Consider the following 27,780-nt stretch of genomic DNA (forward strand, 5'->3'; position numbering starts at 1 on the left):
GGCCAATACAACGGAATGCCTTGATCGGGCTAGTTTCAAAAAAAATCTAAAATTCATCAGATTCGACTTGGATAAAGGACCAAGAGATTCTTGTCATTTGAAAGCAGCTGTGGGACCTATTTTGACATCTAGCAAGGTTCTGGGATTTGTAAAATTTAGTGGACCTCTTGAATGACCTCAAAAGACTGCCCAATCAGAGGTCGTGTTTCAACCCTATTATTTCGCATGCAAATTTGCATAGCAACACTAACACCGCGGTATAGCATAGTATTTTGAATATAGCGATCTGTCTGCAGCGCTATTTCGTTCATTATTCCCATGGTTGACAACGATTCATAGTACTTCGTAGATCATACAGTTATGTCGACTGGCAAAAGCAAAGCGTAAGTTTATATTCTCCTTAGCCTTTCGAAAACTGACTCGTCATCATGTACGATTTCAAGGAACAGTGTACAGGCTCGTGTTCCGATCACACCTGTTGTATAGCGCCCGGGCCTAATACTTACATGTACGTATGATAGGGTATATAGTGCTAGCACCTGTAAGTGCAGTCTTACGAGTGTGGTCACTTGCAGCCTATACCCTCGAGAAAAACTCTAATTGGCAAGTATAGTTGCCGGGATATCTACATGTAATATAGTCGACAACATGCAGGTACTTTCGATGCGGAAAGTCGTGTGTCGAGTTTGTCGTCACTGACACCACTCATCTATGAATTCACATTGCTTCATTCATGGTCTGTCAGATCAGAGATGTCAGATCACGGTCAGATCACACTCGAATTTATGGTCATTTGTTTGCATTTTACATTCCACGCACGACTGCAGTATTGTATCCATGGTTGGTACAAATTATTGCACAAGAAATTGTAGAAAGTATAAGTCTCCATTAGTCTACATCTACTGTCTCTGCCAAATACCTGTGACTCTGTAACATCATGGAGGTACCAAAAGATGGTAACATGTATTTGTTACATACCCACAACTCACCATAACTAACAGTATATGTCGTGGCAACCGGTCAATTGGACCCCACGCCGATTGGACCCTAGTCAATTGGCCACAATGATAGAGACAGAGATTATTAAATCATTTCACATTTTGTTGGTCAGCCAACGACCAGTATCACTGACCAGCATTAAAAACACAGTGACTAAGACTTGTATTGCATAGTTTGTTATTCCAGTCTCTGGGTTTTATATAATTGTGCAACGAAATTCACTTTGACAGTGCTGGTTCTCGGAGACGGTGACCCGGCCCGCAGCACTAAACAGTGAAGTACAGTACGTACGGTACATTTGAGTGGCCAGCTTTTGGAGCCTAGGCCGACACACGGTGGCCGTCTAAGACCATGAATTGCTAGAGAACTCCAAACATGAAACTACGTATGCTAAACCAAAGCGATGCTCGAATAGTTTGCATGAGTTCATATTTGGTAAAACCTCGCGATCAACCACGGGGTCCGATTGACTTGGGTCCAATCGGCATAGGGTCCAATTGACCAGAAACTTATGTCGTAGCCTACAACTTCTTTTTCCTGACTACGCACATGGACGAGAAAAGTTTCCAGTTTTCGTGCAAGTAGATTTGCAAATTACACAGAGGGCGAACAACATTGATAGCCCTTTGACCAGAAAGGCATACCAGGGTAAAAGGGAACATTCTCCTGATAAGACACAGCATGATTTGAGAAAGTCTGCTCATTCCCACATTCACACGTGTACTAATGCAATAGGTACATGTAATTGGTCAACTTGACCAAGGTAAACTCAACCCCTTGTCAGTAGACTACAGCTCAGTAAAGAGTAATGTTGGCTACTGCGTTAGCAAAGACAGGGGTACAATCAGTTCTTACTTATCATTGCAGCTTTCTTTCTTGTAAAAGTATAAATTTGTGATTAACATCTCTGACTACATTGAATTTTTTACATACATGAATTTCACAATGTGATGAAAAATTTCATTGTATTTTGACAGCAGGAAGAGATTGTCTCTACTGTTCCTGTCATTCTTGCGCAAATATCATGGAAGTTACCACGCAAGTTCCCAGGCTTGAGAAATACCACTTTTTATTTCGAGGAGACACTGGCACCACAGAAAATTGGCTTGACCGATAATCACTCGATTAGTCCTTCGTGGTTTAAAGCCTTGTCATGGCTTTGTGGCGTGTCCTTGAGAAAGGCGGTTAGCTTCTTGCCCCCATCGACATTGTCTTCAGAGATTTGTGAATGAAATGTTTTCAGATAAAAGAAATGACAACCTTTTGGTAGAGCAGTTGGTCCTCTTAATCCTTGCCTAAAATATAAACAATAAAAATTAAGTGTTTAACTATTGCCATAAAATAGAAAGTGTTTGTTTTACATTACCATGCTTGTTGATCTAGACCAGCCTTGTCAGTCTATTTTTTAATGAGCTTTTGAAAAAAATTCAATAATATTCACAGCAGATCATATTAAAGTATGTTACAAAGTTTACAGTTCTGACGAATGATCATAAAATCGTCATGTCACTGTGCGTCAGAAATATCATAGCATTAAAATATTCCTGTTCTGTTGTTTTCAAGTCAAAAGTTTCAAAAGTTTGCTCTTGCCAGCTCAAAAAAGACAAACAAAAATGAAAGAAAAAATTTTTGTTGACAATGGAGACCTGACAAACAAACCTAATTTATTTTGGCCTTCTTTAAAATCTGTGGGTATTGATGATTAATAAAAACATGTAACCCTACATTTGAATGATGGCCCAATGGGTCTTTGTGTTGGATCACAACATGTGAACACTTTAGAATCCTGAACAATTATCATCATACAATGTATTGTCACCTCACTTTGTGTCAGGATTATCATTGCATTGAAACATTGCTGTTCTGTTTTTTTATGTAATAAGTTTGTGATCTTGCTAGCTCCAAAAATGGAAAAAATACACACCTGTATCATTTTTATTAGGAGACATGAGAAACGCGCCTAATATATTTTTGCCTTATATAGAAATCTGTTTGTATTGATAGTTAACAATCTATTGTGTATCCCTACATTTGAAGGATGGCCCAAAGGGTCGGTGCCAGCAACAAAGGCAGCAAGACAAGCACCTTGCAGACGACCAGCCAGACCAGGGCTAAAGAAAAACAGACAACATTTGCCGCATCCAGAACAACAGTGGCAACATCATCCAGCCAAAGGAGTGGAGGGAAACTTGACAAGGAACAACAAAAGTTAGCCAGCTCAAAGCACCATGGTGTTGTTGTAAGTCTATACAATAAATCTAGTCAAAAGTTGGTATCAGACATTTGTTGGTATCAGAGAGTGCACCTTGGTTTTACACTGTGCTCTGTTTTTAATAAACTGACAGGAATAGCGATTTCAAATGCTACCTGTGAATAAAGGGAGTGATCCATGCCTCGTATGGTGTTTGGATTTGATGAATAGGACCATAGACGTCTTTTTTTTACGTCCATGATATGACTGAAACAATGTATTGATTAATGAGCTCGTTGGGTTATTGAAGCGCTAGAATGCGCTCGTGTGCGTTTGTTGACTGAGACTGGAGCTGCGCTAACACGGTGCTAACGCAGGGCTAACGCTGCACCAGCGCAGCGCTGGTGCAGCATTAGCGCATTGGAAAGCTATTCTTTACGTATACTGTAATTCCTTTTACAATATTTTGACAGTTACCGTATGACCTTTACTGAACCCCAACAACCATGAGGTCAATGGAATTTAATTTCACCTGTGCCTTGTGCCATGTTTCTTTCTGTATCAAACATTTTACACACCTTTGCCATATGTTATCAACAGCCATCGTATGCATGGGTTTACGTATAATGTACATCTCAAACTGTGATATTAGACATGCGCCTATGTCTGTAGAACACTTTCAGTACATATTGACATGAAGGTATTAAACGGTCTCAGTCATCAAGAATGGGGTGTATCTTTGTGGTTATAGAAATTAATGCAAACTGGTATAGATACAATTGTTTATTGAAATGTTGTGTCATGTTACATTCTGGTAATACAGTCTTGCTCATAATGTACAGGTTTGAATGAGAAACATGTTGAGCAACATTTTCTTGTCTTTGAAAAGAAATCAAACATAATATTTGCACCCTTGTGATTTGAAAGTCTTTTTTATTTAAAACTAATATTGCGGAATTAAAAAAAAACCATGAGAATACAGTGTCAACAATCTAAGATTGCTGATTGATATATTTGATTGTCATCCAGGTATTGGATGAAATGGGTAATGATGTCACCCCGCTCAGTTTGCTGCACATTGATCCTAGTGCCGTACGACCAAACCAGAGCAAGATATTTGGTCATGGTGGTGCTGAATCCACAGCAGGAACAGTAAGTACATTCTTGTATAATATTGCTGCTACAAATTGTGCTCGATACCTTTTTAGAATTCCTTTTCCCCTCATGTCATGCCAAAATAAGATTATATTTGCAAAAATTAAAATGTCTTAGCTTCAGTAAGGTTTCTCTGCACCATTTCAACTTTTCTCCAATTTAATAGCAAATATCTGTAACACTTCTATAACATGCCTAAACCACAAAGTGGTGAAAGGTAGAACAGAAAACATCAAAAGGGATTCTTTGCAGTCTTATTGTAGTCACATTCAAGAAGCTTCCTGCAGGAAGACATTACAGACTACCTTTTACGTAGATAGTTTATGGAGGAAATCATTTCTGCAAACAGCTCTGTCTATTTTAAACTTAAAAATTAAATCTTTTCCTCGGCTCTTTCATTGTCGTGAGCTGAAGTTGTAATCTTACATGTACCAGGAAATTATCATAGAGAGTACTACGGTACTAGCAGTAGTTTCCATATTCAGTAACATGGTACATCTGTTTCCTTTCCAGCCAACCGACCTTATGTCCCAGGCATCCATCTATCAAACAGGCAATGCCAGCTTTGCCGGTCCATTCACCAGGTCTGTGATCCTTTTCCTTTTGTGTATTCTCTTCCTCTTATCTCAAATACTGTATTTTCATTCTCAATTTGCCACTCCTATTCAGCCTGCCGATAACATTCAGTCAAGTAGAATGAAATAATTCTTCTCCAGAATAAAAAGGATGCGTTCTACAGAAAGTAACACCCAAGAGATTTCTTTCTGTGATGGCGGTACACACAAACCATTGTGTACAAAGGCGTTATTACAATGTAATATCTGTGATTGTATTTGTACCATGGTCTTTTCGTATACAGGCTTAACCCATTACAACATGGTCCATTATCCAATGTCACCTATTATTGATCACCCATAACCAAATACAGGACTTCTTGCTCTCGTTTGTTGCAGAAGGCCACAGAATCAATATTATCCTTGCTGTATTTTGGTAGTCTATAGCACAGTCCCTCCACGCTAGAGGAACTGTGTCTACAGATCGATGTACAGTCCAGCAATAATGTCAGTTTGACTCAACCAGCATATGGCAACAATTCATCCTTATAGTTTGAACTGTTTACATCACTTTTATACAGTGAATCACAAATCTTTCTGCCTGTTCAGTGTGGTGTTGTCATTTATATGACTATTTACAACTTCTGAAGGGGAAGCTTGTGGAACTGATCTAAATAACATTGCATTGCCCTGATTCTGAGCAACCCTTAGATGTGCATGTTATGTCACAGTAAAATTGCTCCCATTCAAACCAATTCATTGTACGATATTATTTGAACGCTATTATTTGAACGATATAAGCACGTATTAATGAAGTATAATTGTTTTCATCTGCCCCCAGGTCTGTATTCGGTGGAAGCACTTCCCAGTCTGGACGATCCACCCCAGAGTCTATGTCAGATGAAATAGCTGAACCCGGTGCTGCTACAGATATAACCACAGGATTAGACAGTATGTCTCAAAATGCTAACTCTCTTTCAATTTTTTCCTTTCACTTTGTTCACAATTACCTAGGTCTGTGTAAGGAAAGCGGAATGGGTAAAGAAATTTTAAAAGCCACCCAGAGAGTTTATTTATTATGGGAGTATTTCATGGAAGTAGGTATTTGTACATCATAGGTCAGGTTGATAAGAATGGGCATGTACATCCAGAATCTATACAAGTAAGTTTAATTTTGACCTTCTGATGGACAGACAAGAAAAACAATAATTTCAAGTATTGCCATGATATAAAATTTCATCAAACTATACCAGTGCCAAGGCACACACATCAGCAGAGTACGGCCTTTCATTAACTCTTCGGTGCCTCCCATTTTATCAAGGCATTCAGCATAGACGAGAAGAAGTCAAGGAGGAACTCACGGAGGATGATCTGACCAAGTTAGTCAACATCACCTTAGAAGAAACAGAGACTATCTGGCTGTTGGACATGACTGACACCTGTGTCTCAGCTGAGAGCGATGAGGCTGCTGCTGTCAAGGAAAAAATAGACAAATACAAAGAGGTAAGAGTCAAGTTAGGCTTCAAGACTTACTTGTGTGCATAGATAAATATAAAGAGGTGAAGGTTGAGTTAGGCGTTGAAAATTTAAAGTTCATACAAAGAGGTATGAGTCAAGATCAGTGTGGCATAGTTTCTTGTGTGTCCATCATCATCTTTGCTATGTCACATAGCCTGCCTCTGTGTTGTTCTGTATGTATTTGTCATGGTAACGGTAGATAAATGTAATCTATGCGTGCATATTTCTGCGCATTGTATTGATGTTTACATACCGGTATACAGGTATATTTACACAGTGTACGTATACAGTATACCATCTGATGAAGATGAATATACACCATTGGTACCGAGTTATCGTCAGATTTTCACCTGTTCACCCTGTAAATAGCTTTACAATCACCCTTGATATAAATGGGTTTGGGCCAAACCATTGTGGTGAATGGGTTGTTGATGCACATGAAACATATACTGTACATGAATACTACTTTGTCATACTTTGTGTATTACATAGTGTGTGTGTATCGGTATTTATGTGTGTGTTTAATTGTATACATGTATATTGGACATTATATTACCATGCCCTGTCCGTCGCATTTTAATTGGTCGAGCTGAACCACGTGACTGCCCACAAATACGCAGTAATGGTTTGTTTACATGCCCGTGAATATGAATAATATCGTAAACATACAAGTAGTAACTTTACAGCTAAAACGAAAATTGTGATTCGTACAAAGATCATAATCAACCACAAAATAAAATGGAGCACTTGTGGGCAAAGTTTAGACACTTTTTTCAAAAAAATATCCGGATTTGCAAAATTTTTGCGGCGGATGCCCTTCTCACTGACCAGTTCTGGGGCCCCGTTGTCGTTTGCACAGGAAATTTTTGTAAATTTTGACGGTTTTTGGGATTCGTTGATAATATAATGGAAATAACAGATTCCGCGCTGACCATTAACGTTTATTTATGGGCGCAGGCTCGAGGAAAGCCAAAATTAACGGGCTTGGCTTGTTAATTTTTGGCTCTCCTCTCGCCCTTGCTCATAAATAAACATTAATAATCAGCGCGTCGTCTGTTATTTCTATATTCAAGAACTCTCAGTTTATTTAGGAATTTCAAGAAATTTCTTTGCATGAGCCTCATACTAGTAAATATGATATGTAAAATTTTCTTAAACAGGAACTCCCCCTATAAAAGCCGGATTATCGTAAATCTATGCAAATGTAAAAAAGCCACACTACTGATTGGACGTGCCGTGTTTTGTCCCAGAATCCCATGATTTTGCCATGTTTCAGGCGTTCATTGTCATTGAATCTTGCATACATGTATGATGTCTGTGAAATATAGCGACTAAACTTGAGTCAAAAATAAACTGAAAAAATGTTCCGTTTGTTGTCAGAGAACGTATATGTTTCAAAATGTGTTCCCTGTACGACCATTTGCATATGTCGCAAAAGTGCCCATCATGATTATTCAAATTTCTCATACGGTCAAGCGAAACTCCTGCCCAGTGTATGCAAATGGCTTAGTCATCAGTAATCCCCCTATTGTGCGCCCACGGTCCTGTAAGTTCCCGTTTACAAGGTAGTATGCACTTCAACAGTTCAAACCCTCCCCAGTGAAACTTTCAACCATTGTCTTACAAAATCAAGAATAAAAATCAGGGGTCACCATGCAAAGTTTGGAACTAGGGAAACAAAATCCCTAGACATTTACCTTTATATGTATTTGAAATTTGAAATGGCTGCCATCCATATATTAAATAAAGGGGAAAAAATAAAATTTTCGATAGTTGAAAAACTCAGACTGTGAAATTTTCTTGTCCCAACAGCTTTAAAATAAGTCCCCACATATGGTAGATCAAAAAAGTGTTGAAAAAATTTGATAATCTGAATATCTGTCCTACCGTACAATGTATATCTAGTGAATGAGAACTGTCTTGGGTCATTGATAGATCAAGCTGATTCAGTGGGTACACTTTCATGTTTTTTGAGAGATGTAAATTGTAAACTGACAAAGCAATGTTTGACATATCATATAGGCAAGTGAGTCTGTTATCCCAATGTAACCTAAGAAGTCAGAAGAATGCATATAAAATGTTTTCATTCAATAACATTCCAAAAATTGTTTGTTTGCCTCCTTCAGTTGATCAAGAGCCGTGTCGGCAATGATAGGTATACTGAGCGTGGGATGCAAACGTTCAATGAAGCTCCCAAGCAGAAAGAAGTCCAAACCAACAGGATAACACTCGCAGTAAGAAATATTTACATTTCTTATGTTCAAGAGCAGTTTGCAGTTTGTCTCTGTATTTTTGAAAGAATGCAACGATAAGTGTAATAAGCAGTACAACACACAGATTTTGTTTTTTTCTTTAAGTTATATACATATATATGTATTCTATAAACCAATTGAAAGATGCTGTTTTGGTAAACCAACTGATTTGACTAGAGAAATACATTTTTGAAAATGAACTCTCACATTTAGGCACAACAAAAATCACACATACAGGGATATGGCTGGACATATTCCAAGGATCAAGCCGTGATTTGCTGTGAAATATTTCTTTCAGATAAATTCAGTTGCCAAACAAAAGACATGTGAATTATGAAAGGAAAGTATTCCCAAAGGTTGACCAAATGATATATAACAGCGATTCTGATCCGAGTGACTCGACCGCACAATATTTTACATTCTAAATAATTATCTTATTACTAAGTTGGATCGGTTGAAATTCTGTAGATGTGAGACTTTTGTTCTGAAATGTCAATTCAGTCTTGCCATCATGCTGAAATATCTGATGAAATGAAATTCCATGTCATATCCTCTGTCAACAGGATGCCAGCGTCATGGCAACTAACTGGGACATGTACGACACCTACGAGCAAATGGCTGCTGAAACCAAAGAAAAGGGTAAACTTCTTTTCAACTATATATTTCTACCATTCTCTCTCTCTCTCTCTCTCTCTCTCTCTCTCTCTCTCTCTCTTATTGCTTAAAGATTAAAATGCGTACATGAGATTGAAAACATTTTATCTTCAAGTTGGTGGGATGTGATTCTAGCTGTAGATTATATACAAAAATCACAGCTGAATATATTCCGTAAGTCTTTCTATAGCAGACTTACACAGTTGTTTGCCCTTTTTAGTTTCTCCTTCTACAGAGCTATTTCCAGAGCTATTTCAATAGATTTTGATGTTGTGTATTGTTTTTGAAGCAGTCTGCAGTCACCATAAAACCGTTCACATACCTCATATTGGCCAATCACCACCTACGGTATGTTGATGAAAAAATCTGCTGGACACTTGGGCAGAACCAATGAACAGCATTGTGTTCATGATCGACAGTTAGTAATTTGCGTGTTTTATTTGGTTTGGCAGAAGCTGCCGAGGAGGAAGATGAGGTTCCACTGAGCAGACCAGGAAGCGGTAAAACACACGTCAGTGGTGTCAGTGGAGCCGATGTCGAAAAGAAAGTCAGTGAATCACGCACCAGCAGTCATAGACCTGGTAAGTAGACAAAGTCAATGTCATATCCCACAGCTCTTGATTTGCAAGATTTTAGTCTTGGAAACCAAATTTTTCTTAGTTTTGCTTGTTTTTTTTATGAATCAAGGGATGCAATAGTTAAGGGAGGTACTGGTCTTATTTGCAGCTACTCAATGGCATGTCTGTTTGATCTCAGGATTATAATCATACTGATTCATAGAATGTGAAATTCCTCTGCCATTGTTCAGGACACAGACAAAAGATCGATCACAGACAGCTTTACGATACAGTTAGTCTTCATTTGTTTTTGCCATATAGCTGATGATAGCAATTTGAAAGTGAAGGCAATTCAACAGAATCAGCTATACTCTCTTTAGAGACACAAGTATTTGCATTTGCAAAATACCGATGGTAGGCTTGAAATTGAAAGTCATTCACAGAACACCAAAAATTACACCACAAATACAAATGTTTTTTAAATCTTAGAGAATTTCACATTCAAATATCATCAGAATGCATCTCCAGCCATGTAGAAGTATGAGGAGACAACCCCCCTCTCACATTCTCCCCTTGTGCTTGACTTTGTGCAGCACGGGAAAGCGCCATACATGTCGGTGACAGCAAATCAAGTTTTCTTCAATTTGACTCCAAAGAAAATTTTCGCTGCCACTTAGAGGGCACACTGTTCACTGGAACAGTGTTGGTTGAATATGACACTAGTGAAGTCTGAAAATGGATTTTCGAGTGAAGCTATTGGCTCTCTTTTATACCTAATACATTCTTTTAACCCTATCGCCATCATGGTTTGGCCCAAACCCTTTGTTGTCAATGGTGAGTGTGGACCTGTTTACAGGGAAAAGGGGGTGAGCAGGATGAAAGATAAGAAATATTGACCTTCCCCATGGCAAAATCATGATATTGTCAGATTCGCAAAGTAACAAACCACAAATTTAAAATGTCACTTAATTTAACCATACTCAAACAATAATTCTAAGGTTATTGGTAGGTTTGAGTAATTTGAACATTTCACACCGGACTTGCAAATAATTTTGATGCTTACCATTCATTTTGATGCTTACCGTTCATTTTCATAAATCAGCATCAATTACACTGGTGTACATGAAAGTAGATGCTAGTACATAGCAACAACATGAAATCCAGCTATCATCCTTTCACCCCTTTCTTCCCAGTATAGCAGCCCACCCATCCCTATTGAAAAGTAAATTAGAATGTTCCCGAATCTCTCAGTGGAAAGGTGAAATGTTGCTTATCTTTTTATGCTTTACGTAGAGAGTAGATCCAGCATGATGTCGGCCTCCATAGCTGAGTCAGAGAGCACAGCTGTAGTTGGCTTGACTGGCAGAGATACCGCCTCATCAACAGACGTCAATGCAGCCATTGACGAAAGCATTCTCAAGGTGAGTAGACAAGCAAGCAGCTGAACATTTCATTAGACTTTGACAACAAAGTCAAATGAAAAGAAAATATAAATTGAAACGAGACAGACTACATTACCTGTAGATACATGTAGGTCAAGTTTTTGGAATGTATTGCATAGTGTGAACACAGTTTTTCTTTATCGTGTACTAATTTGAAAGAAATTAAAGCCAGTTATTATTCATGTGTTGTGAAGTTTGATGAGCAAATTTGTGTGTACATAGAGTATCGAGTACAAACAGCTTTAACAGAGAAAGCCATGCATTTTTAGCTCCGCTGTCAGCGACGCGGAGCTTATCAAATAGGTTGATTATCCGTCGTCGTCCGGCGTCCGTCGTCCGTCGTCGTCGTCCGTCCGTCCGTCGTCGTCCGTCAACAATTGCCTTCTCCTCTGAAACCACAAGTCCAATTGCTTTGAAATTTTATATGCAGTTCACTTGGGGTGACCTCACTTAAGTTTGTTCAAATCATGGTGAAATTTGCATATTTGTATTTTTGGGGCATTTTTTGGTGTTTTTGGTAAAAAAATCTTCTTCTCTGAAACCGCTCGTCAGATTGCTTTGAAATTTGATATGCAGTTTGCTTAGGGTGACTTAAATCAGATTTGTTAAAATGGTTGTGAAATTTGCATATTTGTATTTTTAAGGCAATTTTTGTCATTTTTGGTAAAAAAATCTTTAAAAATCTTCTTCTTCAAAACTACTGGTCAGATAGCTTTTATATTTGGTACATATGTCCCTAGGGATGATCTATTTCAGATTTGTTCAAATTGTGCATAAATATGCAAATTTGCATTTTTAAGGCAATTTTTGCCATTTTTGGTCAAAAAATGTATTTCTCAAACAGTACTGGTCTGATAGTTTTGAAATTTGGTATACAGGTTTCTATAGATGAACTAAGTAATATATATTGAATTTCTGATGAAATCTATAATTTTGTATTTTTGGGGCAATTTTTGCCATTTTTGGTAAAAAAATGTGTATTTCCAAAACTACTCATCTGATAGCTTTGAAATTTGGTATAAAGGTTCCTACAGATGAACTAAATGATATTTGTTGAAATAATGATGAAATCTGCAATTTTATAATTTTGGGGCAATTTTTGCCATTTTTGGTCAAAAAATGTGTATTTCCAAAACTACTTATCTGATAGCTTTGAAATTTGGTATACAGGTTTCCACAGATGAACTAAATGATATTTATTGAAATAATGATGACATCTGCAATTTTGAATTTTAGGGCAATTTTTCTCATTTTTGGTCTAAAAATGCGTTTCTCAAAAAGTACTGGTCTAACAGCTTTGAAATTTGGTATACAGGTTTCTATATATGAACTAAGTGTGATATTTTGAAATTATGATGAAATCTGCAATTTTTATTTTTGGGGGCAATTGTTGCCATTTTTGGTCAGAATATTTTATTCTCAAAAAACTACTCATCAGATAGCTTTGGTTGACATGTTCTTAGGGATGATTGGATGTGATATATTCAAAATCTTCAATTTTGTATTTTTGCAGCTTATTTTAGCCACTTTTTTCTGGCCACTGCCCATTGAGTTATCAAAGATTTCCACCTTCTTCATCAACATGTGTCAAAAATAGTTATTCTGTACATAAACACAGCGGAGCTATATCGGCCGCTAGGTCGCTTGTTTTCTAATTTTTGCTAAAATTTTGATAAAAATCTGAAGCCAATAAAATGTGATGTTCATTTGGTCCAAAATTGTCAAAGAAATTACTGAAAAATTCACAAAATTGGTAAAATGTTACACACTATAATTTTGGTGGGAAAAATTCAGTGCTCAGTGAAGTAAAGATTTGATAAAGCCATATTGAATTCCTAGATTCTTTCTACTCATCTTAACAAGCGACTCCAAATTCTTGACTGGGTTCCAAAGCCACAGGGAGACACAACTAGGTGTAGACTTTTTAGCTATTATAGACTATAGTCTATAGAAGCTATTGGGATGGGTATCCGTCCGGCGTCCGTCGTCAGTCTGTATGTATGTATGTATGTATGTATGTATGTATGTATGTATGTATGTATGTCCGTTTGTGAGGCGTCCGTCCACTCAAATATCTTGAGAACCGCAGTACTTACTGATTTGATATTTGTTGTGTAGATGAAAAATATGATTTTGAGAAACTATTTTTTTTAATTTTTTGATAATGTTGAAAATAGGCAAATTAATGCCAAAAAAGGCGTTTTGGTAAAAATCTTCTTCTTCATAACCGCTGGTCAGACAGCTTTGTTATTTGGTATACAGGTCCCTAGGGACAACCCAACTTAGATTTGTTCAAATTGTGATGAAATATGCAAATGTGTATTTTTAAGGAATTTTTTTGTCATTTTTGGTCAAAATTTGACTTACATTGTATGTAATTCTTGTACTGTATAAACCCTATCAATTCACCCAGAAAAAATAATTAATATGATTTTAAATAATTGAATAATCATCAAAGCCAAAATAATTTTAGTGTAGAATTATCAGAAAGTTCAACTTTTTTGACAGTCCATAGTGAAATGCTTACCATCTTTAATAGAGGATTAAAACATGTAAAGGCAACTTTCCTGATCCCAACTTTGACATATTCTGAACCGTCATTTATTGTGCCCTGTATGTTATCTCAAAGAAATTGCACGTAATAGTTTGTCATGATAGGGTGGTCAAATAAATAGAGATAGAGAAAGTTCTAATCTTCATGTATGGTTGACTTGCTGAGGATAAAATAAAATTACTTTTTGAGGAAAAAAATAGAGTGGTCAAAGTGATAGGGTTTTTATGGTAAAGCTGGGCTGTAAGATTCCTCATGTGCTATTTATAGCAATTACGCAATCTGTGTAAACAGTGCAATGAAAGTGTTACATGATTCCTTACAATGCTTTTGATGACCTTGAACTTCTTAAGTTTCAAACATTTGTCTCTTCAGTGTACTTTCTCTGAGTACGTACAGTCTCAACTTATTCAACAGAACTTACTTACAATGTTAATTTGAAAGTTAAAATGTGCTTGGTTAGGATGAAAATAACCAGCTTAAGATTCTTTATAACCTGACAGATATGCTGTTTTTTTTATGACGTAAAGCTTGATTTAAGCAAGTCTTGTTTACTTTAAATAGAATGTAATTAACTCTCGTTTATTAGCTACTATAGACTAATATAGTATGTACCATATTTACATGTACCGGTATGTATGTATGTATGTATCTATGTATCTATGTATCTATGTCCATTTATGAAGCGTCCGTCCACTCAAATTCTTGAGAACTGCAGTACTTACTGATTTGATATTTGTTGTGTGGATAAACTATATGATTTTGAGAAACTATTTTTATTAATTTTTTGATATTGTTGAAAATATGCAAATTAGCACCAAAAAGGCGTTTTTGGTAAAAAATCTTCTTCATAACCACTGGTCAGACAGCTTTGTTATTTGGTATACAGGTCCCTAGGGATAACCCAACTTAGATTTGTTCAAATTGTGATGAAATATGCAAATCCGTATTTTTACAGAATTTTTTTTTCCATTTTTGGTCAGGCCATCCTGAATGAGCTATCAAAGATATCCACCTTCTTCATCAATACATGTGTCACAAAAGGTTATTCTCTACATAACACAGCAGAGCTCTGTCAACTATTGAGTTGCTTGTTTTTTCAAAACCGCTGGTCAGACAGCTTTAATATTTGGTATACAGTCCCAAGGATGACCTTAGTGAGATAATTTCATACAGTCAGGAAATACTTAATTTTGTATCCATGTCTATAGTACTTCAGGGACTTTGGCCCTATGTTTATTCCAGTAACTTTTTAAGAGCTTTATCGTGGGTAATAATACTTCTGATCGATATGAGTCTGTCTCTACCAGATTAATCACTTGAGTCCACCATTAAAAGACATGTCTTCGTTTTCTTCTGTTCTCTCAAAGTCTGATGGCTTGAAGCGAGATTTGTTTGTAATGGAGAGAGTGGTCACTCACAACATTTACCAACCAAAGCAAGCAGCGTATAGACATCTGCCAATTTTACCTGGTAAGTTTACCCCGTATCAATACTGAAAATTTTGTGTTCACATCCTTTCAAAAGTCAAATAATGTCCCCTCAAAACTGCCAGTTTTTGACATTAAACATTCAGATCATGATGTGTCGTTGCGTATAAGTCAATGCTTTGAAAGTCTTCTAAGCATGTTGTTGCATATGTCATCGGTAGACAAATAGACAAATATACAAATAGACACAGTCTACTAAGTGTGTTGTTGCCAATTTGATAGGTAGACAAATACACAAATAGACACATAAAGTGTTGTATATAGGTTTTTTAACAGGACTAATGATTTTGATGAAATTTTGTCGAATATGGCAAACATTTTCTTTAAACAAAATATGCATTAATCTTGAAAAGTTCAAAACTAAGGCTTACCAGCACTATGCCCCCTAGGTCAAAGCTAAAAATAAACATGATGGACTTTTGAGGGCAACATTGAAATACTTTAAAATTCGTTTTCAGATATTGACAAAGAAGTTGATGAGGAGGAGGCCAGTGGTCCGGTGATAGCCCAGCTTGGTCCCAACATTGATAGACTGTGGCCTTACAAATGCAGCGTCACCAAGGGACGAAATGTCAGCTGTATGTCATGGAACAAAGCTAATGAAGTAAGTGTCCTTCACTTGAATTCCCTTAACCTATTCACCCCCAATTTCCTGTAAACAGGTCCACAACAACCACTGATAACAATGGGTTTGGGCCAAACCATAGTGGTGAAAGGGTTAAATCTATCCTCTGTGATGTTTTGTTATGCTGCTTGATCACCCATATAATGATTAACCGGTACATTTTGTTTCCATTGAAATTTTTACCATTAATAAAATTGAAAAATGTTTTGGTAATATCTAGGCTAATCCTGTGACAAGTACATTCAATCTGAATATTTACGTGTGAGCCGAAGAGAACACTACGCTCTCCCTCAAGAGCGAGCATGCCTTCAAGTGATGGATCTTTCAGTCTAATTAAGATACTGCTCTGATATACTGGTAGACCATAACTTTATGATTTTGTTGACTAGAACAATATCATAATTAATGTAATCACACAAATGTAACAGTGGTGGCTAGATAGTGAGAAAATTTCAAAGCATGTTAATTTATTTAAAAGACAAGTTTAACAATTAGTAACAAATAACCCCCCCCCCCAAAAAAAAGTTGAAACTAGCTACAATTACCCACAGAACATTTGAGTTCCAGTTCCTGTAACAGTATATGCAGTACTATCCCTCCCCGCTCTCTCCATCCCATAATACAATATACGTATGTATACTTACCCTGCTGTTTGACACTTTGGTAGCATGCAAATCTCTCATATACTTGGGATTAATCTACTGTTTTTAGTCCCAAAAAATGCATCCAAGAACGCTTACATTCATGTTACCCTGTCTCTTAGCGAAATTCTTTTCACAAGGGTTATGGGGAGAAAAAATGACAAGAAAAATTCAGGTATATCTATCAGATATGTAGATGTTTGTGATGATAATATACACTGAATGTGTTGAGAAATGTTTTATCACTGAAATTTAAACTTCCCGTGATGAAGATAATGCCTCATTATTTAGAAAACATAGGTTTTAAGTTATTTGTAGAACATTGTATATCAATAATTGTGTGTGTCAGACATTACTTTAATTGGACAGGCTTTAAAGCCTAATCTGATATTGTTTTTTTTTCTAATCCAGGATCTCCTAGCAGTTGGGTATGGGCAGTTTGGTTTTAGTGAACAGAAAGGAGGGGTTGCCTGTTGTTGGTCGTTGAAAAATCCAGAGGTAGGTACAGAGACAAATTTATTCAACTGATATTATTATTTTGTGCTCATGCTGTGTGTATTTTCCATAGAAATTGTATGGTTCACAATAAGTGCAATTTTAATTGCACTGTCAACAAATCTACATTCTAGTGGATCTTAACTTTCCCGTCCCCATTTCATGCTTGACTATCAGAAGATCTTTAGATTTTTATCTGCCATAAGATAATTTTGTATGAATACATTTTGCGTTTGTGTTGTTTGTGCCGATTTGCAGCCATACTGCTGACATATGTGTAAAAAGACTTTTCTCTGAAGATAGTATGCACCTTGAAATTGAAAGACTTATACTTTTGCTGAAACCTTCCTCAACAAAACTTTCAACCATCCTCTGAACAAAGCAGGAATAAAACTCAGGGGTCACTATGTAAAATTTGATAGTAGAGAAAAAAATTACATAATATTTACTGATATTTTAAGTTCAAAATGACCACCATCCCTGTGTAAATTCTGTGGGAATAAAAGTAAAACTTTGATTTTCATAAAACCATAGACAGTTCCCCCCTCTACTTAGACTCTACTATCTACTGTGTATGATAAAACTAAGATGGTGAAAACTACTTTCTCTAAGAATTTAAAAATGAGCCCCCACAGGCAGTAAATTAGAAAAGAATTGTAAAAATGTGAGAGTCCTAATGTCTGTCCCTGAGGTGTATTGTAGCTGAAGTGACTTAGAGTAGAACTAAAACGGCTAAATTTTGAAAGTGTAGACTTCATGATAACCAATGTTGTAATTCCCTGCATGAAAAAAAGCAAAATAGATATTTTGGTCCATAATTTGGTTGTAAAAGCAAGAACACACCATATATAGTGATATACCTCAAGTTGTGCCACTTTTAGCATGATGATTAACATATTAAAGTCAAATTAATCCAAATTTTCTGTTGGATTTTATCCACAGTACCCAGAGCGGGTGTTTCACACAGAGACTGGTGTCACTGCCATGGACTTCTCGGCAACAAATCCCAATTTACTGGCTGTAAGTACACATCGTATTCTGCAACAACATGTCTGTAGTTGACACACTCTGCCATGCAGTGTGTCTCACAGTCACGGTATGGCAAAAGATTCTGAAGGTGTTGACGGTACATGCATGCACATGCAAATATACTGCATACTTGTGTTGCATCGCAGCACAGGCAAAGTTGCAGTTGAGGGCAGAGCAACGAGTACGCATTCAATATTCGAACAGACGATCGACCCATCAAGCAGACTACCCTGCCCACCAGCACCTGTGTACTATAGTACACAGAAATGCTGTAAATAAGAGGTGTTTGTTGTAGTAGTGTAGCCATTGATATTCTTGCTGAATAAGGTATTGGTATAGGTTGAAAAGTTTTTAGGCATATACCACTATATATATAGGGGTGATTCAGGTATGTTACCAGGATGTCATGCCAAAAGGCTTTGTTAAGATCTGTGCTGAACACCAATCTTGCAGACATAACAGTTTCATATCTTCTAATATCTCTGTCTTTTCAAAACCTTGATTGCAGGTTGGTCTGTATGATGGTACAGTGGCAATATACAATGTGAGAAATACTAGCAATGACCCGGTACTGGACAGTTTGTAAGTATGACAGCTTTGAACTTGGTCACCCATATTTCTCTGTCAATTTTTGTGTCCAACGTAAGGAAATCCATAGGATTGTACAATCATCAACTATTTATGACCGGAAAATTTTGCCTTTATTCCTGTACACTTTATTTGCATATTTCATTAATTATTTGGTAATCTATTGCTCTTTGTCAAATCTTCATAAAACAATGATTCATGCCAAATGTAGCAGGTTGTACAGACTGACAAGCAACAGTTGATAGAAGCGATCATGTGCAACTCTTAGAAATTCACTACCTACATAAAAAATACAGCTTTCATGTTCTTAACTTGAACAATGATAAATCTATGTCGTCCATCAACTTTTTATCCATTCAAGTATTGTTAATATATATATGTCCTGCATCCTGGTATTTGTACATGTATCGGGTGTGTCTTGAGACAGACCACAATCTGTGTATGTTGATGTCAATCATATGTAAGATTGTACCGATATACAAGGTGTATAATATGAAATTCTGGTGTATCTACAAATATGTAAACACCCTTACCCTCTGTGCAACTTTTTGTTGTTATACATGTATTGCCCGGTGAAAAGACCTGGATTTTATTACAGCAGAGGCAATAGCACAATAATCATACACGTATCAGTTCAATTGCTATTCTTGTCACTGGTTGATGCTGTCAAAACAGTCTTAGCTTTAACCACAGTCCCTCCAGAGGGACCGTGGTTTAACATTCACGCTTACTCACAATCTAAAATGCTTCGATGTATGCTTCTGTGGTACGTGACAAAGCATTCCATTTTAAATGATAGATTCGTTGAATCACACCACATCTTGTGATCTTCAAAATATCTTTTTTAAACCTTTTTCAATAGTGTTGGTATAATCTGATATGTTCAACACAAACCACTTCAATTTGTTTTGATTGTAACAAAATCTTCCCTTGTTTCTGTCTGTCGTTATTGCTTATGCCATCACAATTGTCGCTTTAATTGCGTAAAGAGGAGAAATAAGACCATCAGGGCAGTAAGTACTTGTGTTGTACACATCAAATGTTCTTTTTAAGAGTGATCTCTTACTCTAGTCCTTCATGTGTAGTCTCCATTGTCAAGGTTGATTGCTTACTCACAGTTTAACTCTCATAATGTGTGTGTTTCTCTCATTTTACTCACAATATCCCTAGTATTACTTTCAAGCTCTATCCAATTTTTTTTCTCTTTTTTTTTTTGAAATAGGGGACTTAAACCACTGTAATGTAGTTATTGGCAGAGATTTGTAATTCTTCTCTAGTATGAAGATATGATCATGCTGTTGTGAAAAACAAAGTAAATTTCAAATTTGCCAGGAGAGGTGTCTAAGCAGCCTAGACTTCCTTTGATCTAAAGTATGACGAAAGTAAATATGTGTACCTGATGCTTTTCTGGAATATATTGTGTGAAAGTATCAAACAGACAAACCAGACATTTGAATCAAATTTCCTCTTCTTCCATTGTGTACCCTGCATTGGCTTCTGAAGTAAACTTTACGACAATGGAATATCAAATCTTAGATTTGTCTTTCTGTAAAAATTGTAGTGAAAAGTTTTGAATTATGCCCAGTTTTTTCTCCTTTTCACTTGACAAGGTTTGCAAACACACTGACAAATACACATTTTGTCGCAGTTGAATGCTAACAACGTTTATGCTCTGTCTTAGTTGTTCAATAAACCATGTCATATTGTTTCCGCTTACCATGTGATCCTGCGTGCCCATACTGAGTTGCCCAAGTACATCTCAGCTCCTCTGACTAGTCTGTTGTCCATTATATACAGTGCCATATAGCTCCCTAGCCATGTAGCATCATCAGATTGGTGTGTATGTATTTTCCCCAGATATTACTCATCAACCGCCATCCCCATCAGTTTAGTCTACGTATTTCCTTTTAGTTAGATTTTGATTGCTTGAAATATGTATGGTACACCTGTTCCATTCTCATTTTGGATACTAGATGTTGAAACTGGGTAGTGAATACGATTTACTTGTACTTCCCATTTTGATATTCAAAATCACGCTGAGCTGCCAGAAAGTATTGCTTACCTAAAAAGTGAATTTTCTAGGTAACATTACAGATTGCCAATTTTTCAGTAAGAATCAAAATTGAATGTCTCTGAGTAAGGACTATCTCTCTGTAAAAACTGAAACTTTTCAATCTGGGACAAAAATAAGGTTCCTTCAGTAATTACTGTGTAAACCGTTTCACCCCTTATTTCCAAATGTAGTTGTTCAACGTATCCATATGAAACAATGAGGCTGTACCATAAGGTTTGAACTGAAAGGGTTTATACTCACTGTTCTAATGATCTATATGTTGTTTATGATCTGGCCAGACTAGTTCTTATATGGTATCTAATAGACTTGTAGGCATGCCTGAAGAATACGGGGACACCTGATGATAGAAATCAATGCATGTCTAAGGGTCCCTTTAACCCTTCGAGTGTTGTAATTTTTCCCACCAAAATTTTAGTACCACACTTTACAATTTTTTTATATTAAACAAATATTTTTTGGAAATTTTAGACCAAAGGAATAATGCTTTTTATTGGCTACACTTTTTTATTAAAATTTCAGGAAAAATCTACAAAAAATGACTGGCCTTTATTAATAAAGGCGACAAAAATTGACTTTGGCACTCGAAAGGTTAATATTGAACAAATACAAACATACCCCCTAAGACAATGTTAAATTGAACTTCATTTAATCATGACCCCTGTGTTCTTCAGTCTTGCCAACTTTAATAATTCGTACTGATGAAAGTGTCTTCTGTTTTCGGTTAACTAATATTTACTGGTCAAAATGTGAGACTGCTTGCATGTAAGTTTATTTATTCACGTGATTGTATTACTTTTCTCGCCCCGTAGTGAAAGTAACGGCAAACACTCAGCCCCAGTGTGGCAGCTGAAATGGATTGAGAAGGATAGGGGGTCTGGTGATGAGAAAGGGGAGGTGTTGGTCTCCATCTCTACTGATGGTAGAGTCACCCAGTGGATGATCAGGAAAGGCTTTGAATGTTCAGGTAAACAAAGACAACATTGCACTATCATATAAAAGGAAATGATGCTTTCCCAGTTTAGTCAATAGGAAAATACAGTTTAATTTGTAGATCCCTTGGAAACATGCTATGAAAAATCTCCTACATGTTACATTTTAACTGAATTGTTTTTTTATGCAGTTACATTTTTTACACGGAGTGCATTTATTTTGTTATTTTGACTGCTCAGAAAGTCTTTGAAAGTTGACTTGTATACAGTTACATTTTTTACATTGATTGCATTTATTTTGTTATTTTGACTGCTCAGAAAATCTTTTAAAGTTGATGCGTATATGACTGACTTAAATGATAAACGTTTAAGAATTTCTGTGTCAGTAACTCAGTATATTTCTAACAGATCTCATGAAATTGAAAAGAGTATCCACCAAGCAAGGCAAGAAAGGACAAGAAACTCAGAAGAAGACAGAAGCATTTATTTCAAGACAGGCACCTGGAATGTGTTTTGATTTCAATGCCAAAGACCCAAACATGTGAGTCTAGTCATTTCTTGTTGTGTGTACCTCCAAGATATGTTCCTGTTGTTTGCAATATTGTAATCTTGCCATCGATATGTGAAAATTTAGATAAAATATTAAGAATGAGCACATTCACTTTGTACTGAATGGTCGTGTAGACCAGTATCCATTAACTTCGCAAGTCGTGAAGTTAAGTTTGCACTAACATAAAATTCTTCAAGTCTTTCAAATTTTCTGGTTCAGGTCAAAATAAATTGGTTGTCCTAATCTGAAGACCACTGAATCCACTTAGCCTTGAAGAATGTGAAGTTGTTCACAATCGTACAAAAAAAATTTCAAACTTGTTGACAAGCAGTTCATAAGACCCATTGTAGAAACAGGCACGAGTATATTGATTTACAGGAAATCATGTTGAATTCAAAGCAAGCTGTTAAGAATATTATAATTACACCTTCATTTGACCATCGCAGTCCATTTATGTGTTCAAAAACTTTTCAACACCATGACATTACACAAACAAATAGAAAGAATGCTCAAGTTCATGACCAAGGTCAAAACAAAAACAAAATGCAAAAGTTCCTTTTTATTTTCTGTTATCATTTTGAAAATTAAAATCACTAAACAGTACATGTACAGATTGACATAGTTGCCATCAACCTATAACAAGAACTTTCCATTCTTCCTCTTCATATCACCAGTTACCTAGCGGGAACTGAGGAAGGTCACATCCACAAGTGTTCTTGTTCCTACAATGAACAATACCTTGACAGTTACTTTGGACATACGGTAAGTCTTCTGAGGAAAAAGTTCTGTTCCCCCGTTTCTCTTACTAAAGAGATATATCTCTGACTCTGAGATATATAAGAAAATAAGTGTAAAGTAGATAAGAAGTTTCCAAAAAAGAACATAGAACTGCAGACAATATGTTTTATAAGCCCAAATAATTTCACTTGCAGGAGCAGGGGAGGTCCACTTTACAGATCATGTCATCACTTGTATTAAGGTAGAATGCGCCTCGGGGACAGATATTCAGACCCTCAAATTTTTAGCTCATATTTGGTTTTATATATAAATACCAAAAAGAGCTTATATGATGAGTCTAAATGTCTGTATATTTGTGGGTATGTGCGGATGTATGTCCGTCACACACAAAGGCTCCCATACCGCCAAAGCTACCGTCTCAGTATTTGGTGTACAGGTAGATGTAGGGGTTGAGATGTGAATTTGTTCAAATGAACACATCAGTGTCAAAAATGTGCAAATGAGGTAAGAAAAAGCGAAATTCTGAAACAGGCTTGAAACAGGCTTACTCCACTGACTTGAGTCATTTCCTGTCATTGTCATTGAACTGTTACATATTAACAGACCTGCTCAAACCATAGACAGTAGAGGGGAGGAAGACCGTCAGTAGAGGGGAGGAAGACCGTCTATGGTCAAACTAAGGCAGTAAGGGGGCTAGCTGCCTTTCTGCTATGCATGTTGCTAAAGTTGACCTCCAGTACCTAAAGTTTCAGACCTTAATTACTTTTGTCATTCTTGTTTTTCTAGTTTAAATATTTCTTGTTGTTTTTCTGGTTGTACTGTGCAGAAATCATTGTCATAACATCAACGTAGAATTTTCCTGCACTGAACAGATAGAAACAACATTTATTGTTGATCTTTGGTACCCATACTGGTATGTACCAATCCTGATCAAATTTGAGCGACACCGTATAATTGCGGTATTTTTACCATTCTTTTCTGATCTACTATTTCTGGGGCTCATTTCAAATCTCTTAGAGTAAGAGAAATTTTCATTGTCTTAGTTTTTCAAAAATCAAAAATATAATTTTTCCTGACACAGTTAACACAGGCGTAGTGGCCATTTTGAATTTCAAATATCAGTAAATTTTTATCGTGACTCTAATTCTTAATTTGATAAGAGAATGGTTGAGAGTTTCATTGAGGAAAGTTAGAGCAAAAGTTTAAGTTTCTCTTTTGAGGCGCATACTACATTAACTAAGGTACATGAATACTCAATGTGTACTGTAAAAGCTGTAGATGTTTAAGACTGTAGACACCTCATATTAGCTATTTTACTAAAGGGCTATTTTATAACTTATGCAATACTATCTGCCAACGACTACTGTCTCATACTGCCGAGGTTGTTATAAGCCAGCCGTATCATTGGCAATCATACTACTTTTCACCCATTAAAATAAAAGTACTAGTAACTTAAGTTTCAACTTTTTTTGAGACAGATTAAGAAGGAAGATAAAGAATAAACAACATTTATTTTGGGACCCAACCACACAAAGACAGCTTTGCATCCTGCTTTTCCTTTGGTGACTTCTGCATCCCCTAATAGCCCACATCCACTGCAAGAGTGCTTGTACTTTTGAAAATCTCATGTTATTGTATGATGCATTCTGCTGTAAGAATTCATTTATGGTCAGCTTTATCAATTGATTATATTTAATGGTCAGGGTTATGTTTAGAAAATTTTAAATTCATGAGATTAATGATGACTGGCGAAGAAAATTTAAATATGGGCATTTTTTTTTTATCTGTCCAGGGACCAGTTTACAAAGTGCAGTGGTCACCATTTCTGCCAGATATCTTTTTAAGTTGTAGTGCTGACTGGAGTATTAGATTATGGTGCCAAGACCAGTTACAACCACTCATCAATTTCCACTCATCAACGGTGAGTACATCTGCCATATTGGTTTCTTTGGGATTTTTTGCCATTTATGTCTACAGAAAACCACCAATGAAGATTGTAATCTCCACTCGCTGTCTCTCTTTACCTCTGCAGTCTCATGCTCAATACTATCCAGCCTCGTTCATTTTTCTTAAGTTGTTACTCTATTCATGAATTCAATTTTTTAAAACCCTTGTATCACCAGACTAGTTATTACCCAATGGTTTCAACAGGGTAAGCAGACTGAGGTACAGGGATTTTTGGCAAAATAGTTTGGTCAGGAGTGAACCCTTCTACCCCTGTTTCCTAATTGAGTAGTCCAGTCACTACCATCTTTACTACACTTTGCATAAACTAATACCATTTCACTGTGCTTCATGCATTATTAGTGTAGGGGTTCAAGAGTTTGATGGAGGTTGATCGGTTGATCGGTAACCATGTTAGGTTTAACATCAAACCAAACTGCTTTTAGTGTTTCTGATCACATAACATTTCAATTAGTGAGGGAAAGTTTGGGCGTGCAGACCACGTGTAAGATGAACATATCTGAGAAAAGATTATTTATATTTCAGAAGCACTCAAATGTGTTTTACTGAACAATGTTAATTCCTTTAGATTTGAGACAGATGCATTTACTCAAACACTATTTGAACACTAACAGGACATGTATAGTTTAACATATACCTTGCATACATATTAATGTATGACATGTACAATCTACATATTTCACTCTCTCTTTTAAGTATATGGGGGAGAAAATATGCTTTTTTAAAAATATTTATGAAATTTTTGAGTTTTGTTTAATTAATATGACATGATATATTCGATTTTTTTCCCTCTCTGCAGAAAGCTGTCATGGATGTGTGCTGGTCACCAAAGTCTGCCACGGTGTTTGCTTGTGTGAATGAGGGCGCTGTTGAGATTTGGGACCTCAATGTCAACACGTGAGTTTACACTAGAGCAAACACTGCCACCAGTGGTGAAAGAAATCTGCTGATCCTGTTTCTAAAATTGCAGTCAGTCACGTGTGCTTGCTTGTTTTTTTTTTCAAAACTACACTTCACTATTGAAAAAAATGAGTCTTTGGGTTTTTTATAAGTTGTGAATCAATATGCACATTGGCATCAAGAAACACCGCCAGTACAAGATTTACTTCGTGGCTTGCACATTTTAGAATTAACTACATCACACACCACATGGAACATGAAACAGGATGCAGTATCATGAACTATAACATTCATTGCTGATGGCATTGCGGGTATACTGTACCATTGTTTTCAGCCATGGTTGACATAAATTGACAATCTGGGTGTGAGCAATGGGTCTTTCTACAATACGAACTGTCAGTTTAGCTGACATCTGCAAGTCATCTCTGCTCTTGTGTAAATCACCTGTGGGCTTGATGGGACATGCCTTTGTAGCATGAAGTCTTGTATATTTAGTATGAGGTACACCTTTCATACCTGTTGATGATCTGCAGAAATTTGTACACAAAACTACAAAGAAGGTGAAAATGAGTGTTTTAAAATTCCAGAAAATTTAAGAGTTTATGTTAACACTCATTCAGGTAAGGTATTTGGCAATGAAAAGAAAAGTTTTTTTGTGGTCAGGAAAGTTGTGTTGGCAAATACGAGCAAGCTTGACCATAATTGATAAATTTCAACAGATATGACGTTCTGGTTGTTGATACATCCATGTACTGGTGTGACAGTTTTTATCAATCCTAAGGTAGTAGGCGCCTCGAAACAAAAATACTAAAACTTTTGCTCAAATTTTCCCAAAAGCAAACTTTAAACTATTTTGCTGTCAAAGTGAGAATAAAAATCAGGGGTCACCGTGCAAATCTTTGTACAAGAGAAACAAATTTCCCAACAGTTACTGATATTTGGAGTTCAAAATGGCTGCCATTCCCATGCTACCTCTATGGGGAAAACCATATTTCAGTTTTTCAAAATACTAAGATGTTGAAAATTTTTCTTAGTACATGAGCTTTAGAATGAGCCCCCACAAGTGGTAGATTAGAAAAGAATTGTAAAAATTTGAGAATCAGAATATCTGTTTCCGAGGCGCATTCTACCTTAAATGGTCATTAACCATAATGAGTATTTCTACCACAGTTTAGACCCAATCCTATTCAGTGTACCAGCTCCAGGTGTTAAATTTAGCAGCATCACCTTTGCCTTGAACTCGGATGTAAGTATTCAGTCAAGTGTATATGTCATTTCACGCCCTCCCTGCCACCTCTCTACATGCAATGGTACAGTCCTTCTCTGTCCCCCATAGCCCTGGGGATGGAATGCTGGATTTGTATCATTTAGGTGGGACAGGTGGGACCTGGTGCCATGCTTTCTGTGAAACTTTTTGTCATGTCAAATGCTTTTATTTTGCCCTAGTTTGGATCCTATAATAACAGCATTGCCGCCACCGGGGCAAAAATTGACCACCATCATGTTTTGCCCTTCTCCGGACGTAAGTACGATAGAATCTACGATTGGTCATCGATAGAAAGCAATAACAAAGGGTTGGCTGTAATGGATTTGTAATGGTTACACAGTTAAGGATCCTCATTAACCAGACTTGTCTGTACTAAAACGGAAAACTCCTTCCTTCCCCAATATCCATTACTTATGACCCCAAAGTACCCTGCAAGCGCCCACCATTAGTTACAATATCAGGACACACAAATCAGCAGTGTATAAATAGCACAGAAGCCCACTGCTGTCATTTCATTCCTTTTAAAAAAGACTTACCTCAATTTTTGCACACTATATCAAAATACAAGTGGCTCAGAAGTAAGAATGAAAAAAAAACTGAAACACCCTGAACTCCC

The 27,780-nt window shown here is 36.6% G+C and overlaps 1 protein-coding gene across 4 annotated transcripts in view; it reads left to right on the forward strand.

Annotated features, from left to right (window-relative positions):
• The first annotated feature begins 209 nt into the window (after positions 1–209).
• Positions 210–27,780, forward strand: part of LOC139139060 (dynein axonemal intermediate chain 4-like) — a 32,445-nt gene continuing 4,874 nt past the window's right edge. Inside the window, exons 1-22 of one of the 4 annotated variants that reach the window (XM_070707789.1) lie at positions 230–383; positions 3,037–3,238; positions 4,220–4,342; positions 4,859–4,929; positions 5,741–5,850; positions 6,221–6,402; positions 8,544–8,651; positions 9,233–9,308; positions 9,776–9,904; positions 11,174–11,301; positions 15,244–15,346; positions 15,822–15,967; positions 17,041–17,127; positions 18,067–18,144; positions 18,662–18,735; positions 19,731–19,754; positions 21,625–21,779; positions 22,153–22,285; positions 22,969–23,056; positions 24,825–24,953; positions 25,797–25,894; positions 27,068–27,143. In XM_070707789.1, coding sequence (XP_070563890.1) covers positions 361–383; positions 3,037–3,238; positions 4,220–4,342; positions 4,859–4,929; positions 5,741–5,850; positions 6,221–6,402; positions 8,544–8,651; positions 9,233–9,308; positions 9,776–9,904; positions 11,174–11,301; positions 15,244–15,346; positions 15,822–15,967; positions 17,041–17,127; positions 18,067–18,144; positions 18,662–18,735; positions 19,731–19,754; positions 21,625–21,779; positions 22,153–22,285; positions 22,969–23,056; positions 24,825–24,953; positions 25,797–25,894; positions 27,068–27,143 — 2,343 coding nt within the window. In that variant the 5' untranslated portion in view covers positions 230–360. Of the gene's footprint in view, positions 384–3,036; positions 3,239–4,219; positions 4,343–4,858; positions 4,930–5,740; positions 5,851–6,220; positions 6,403–8,543; positions 8,652–9,232; positions 9,309–9,775; positions 9,905–11,173; positions 11,302–15,243; positions 15,347–15,821; positions 15,968–17,040; positions 17,128–18,066; positions 18,145–18,661; positions 18,736–19,730; positions 19,755–21,624; positions 21,780–22,152; positions 22,286–22,968; positions 23,057–24,824; positions 24,954–25,796; positions 25,895–27,067; positions 27,144–27,343; positions 27,420–27,780 lie in introns of all 4 variants that reach the window. The other 3 variants (XM_070707790.1, XM_070707791.1, XM_070707793.1) reach the window with 3 other exon arrangements.

This window comes from Ptychodera flava, chromosome 8, assembly GCF_041260155.1.
Source record: "Ptychodera flava strain L36383 chromosome 8, AS_Pfla_20210202, whole genome shotgun sequence".
NCBI classification, from domain to species: Eukaryota; Metazoa; Hemichordata; class Enteropneusta; family Ptychoderidae; genus Ptychodera; species Ptychodera flava.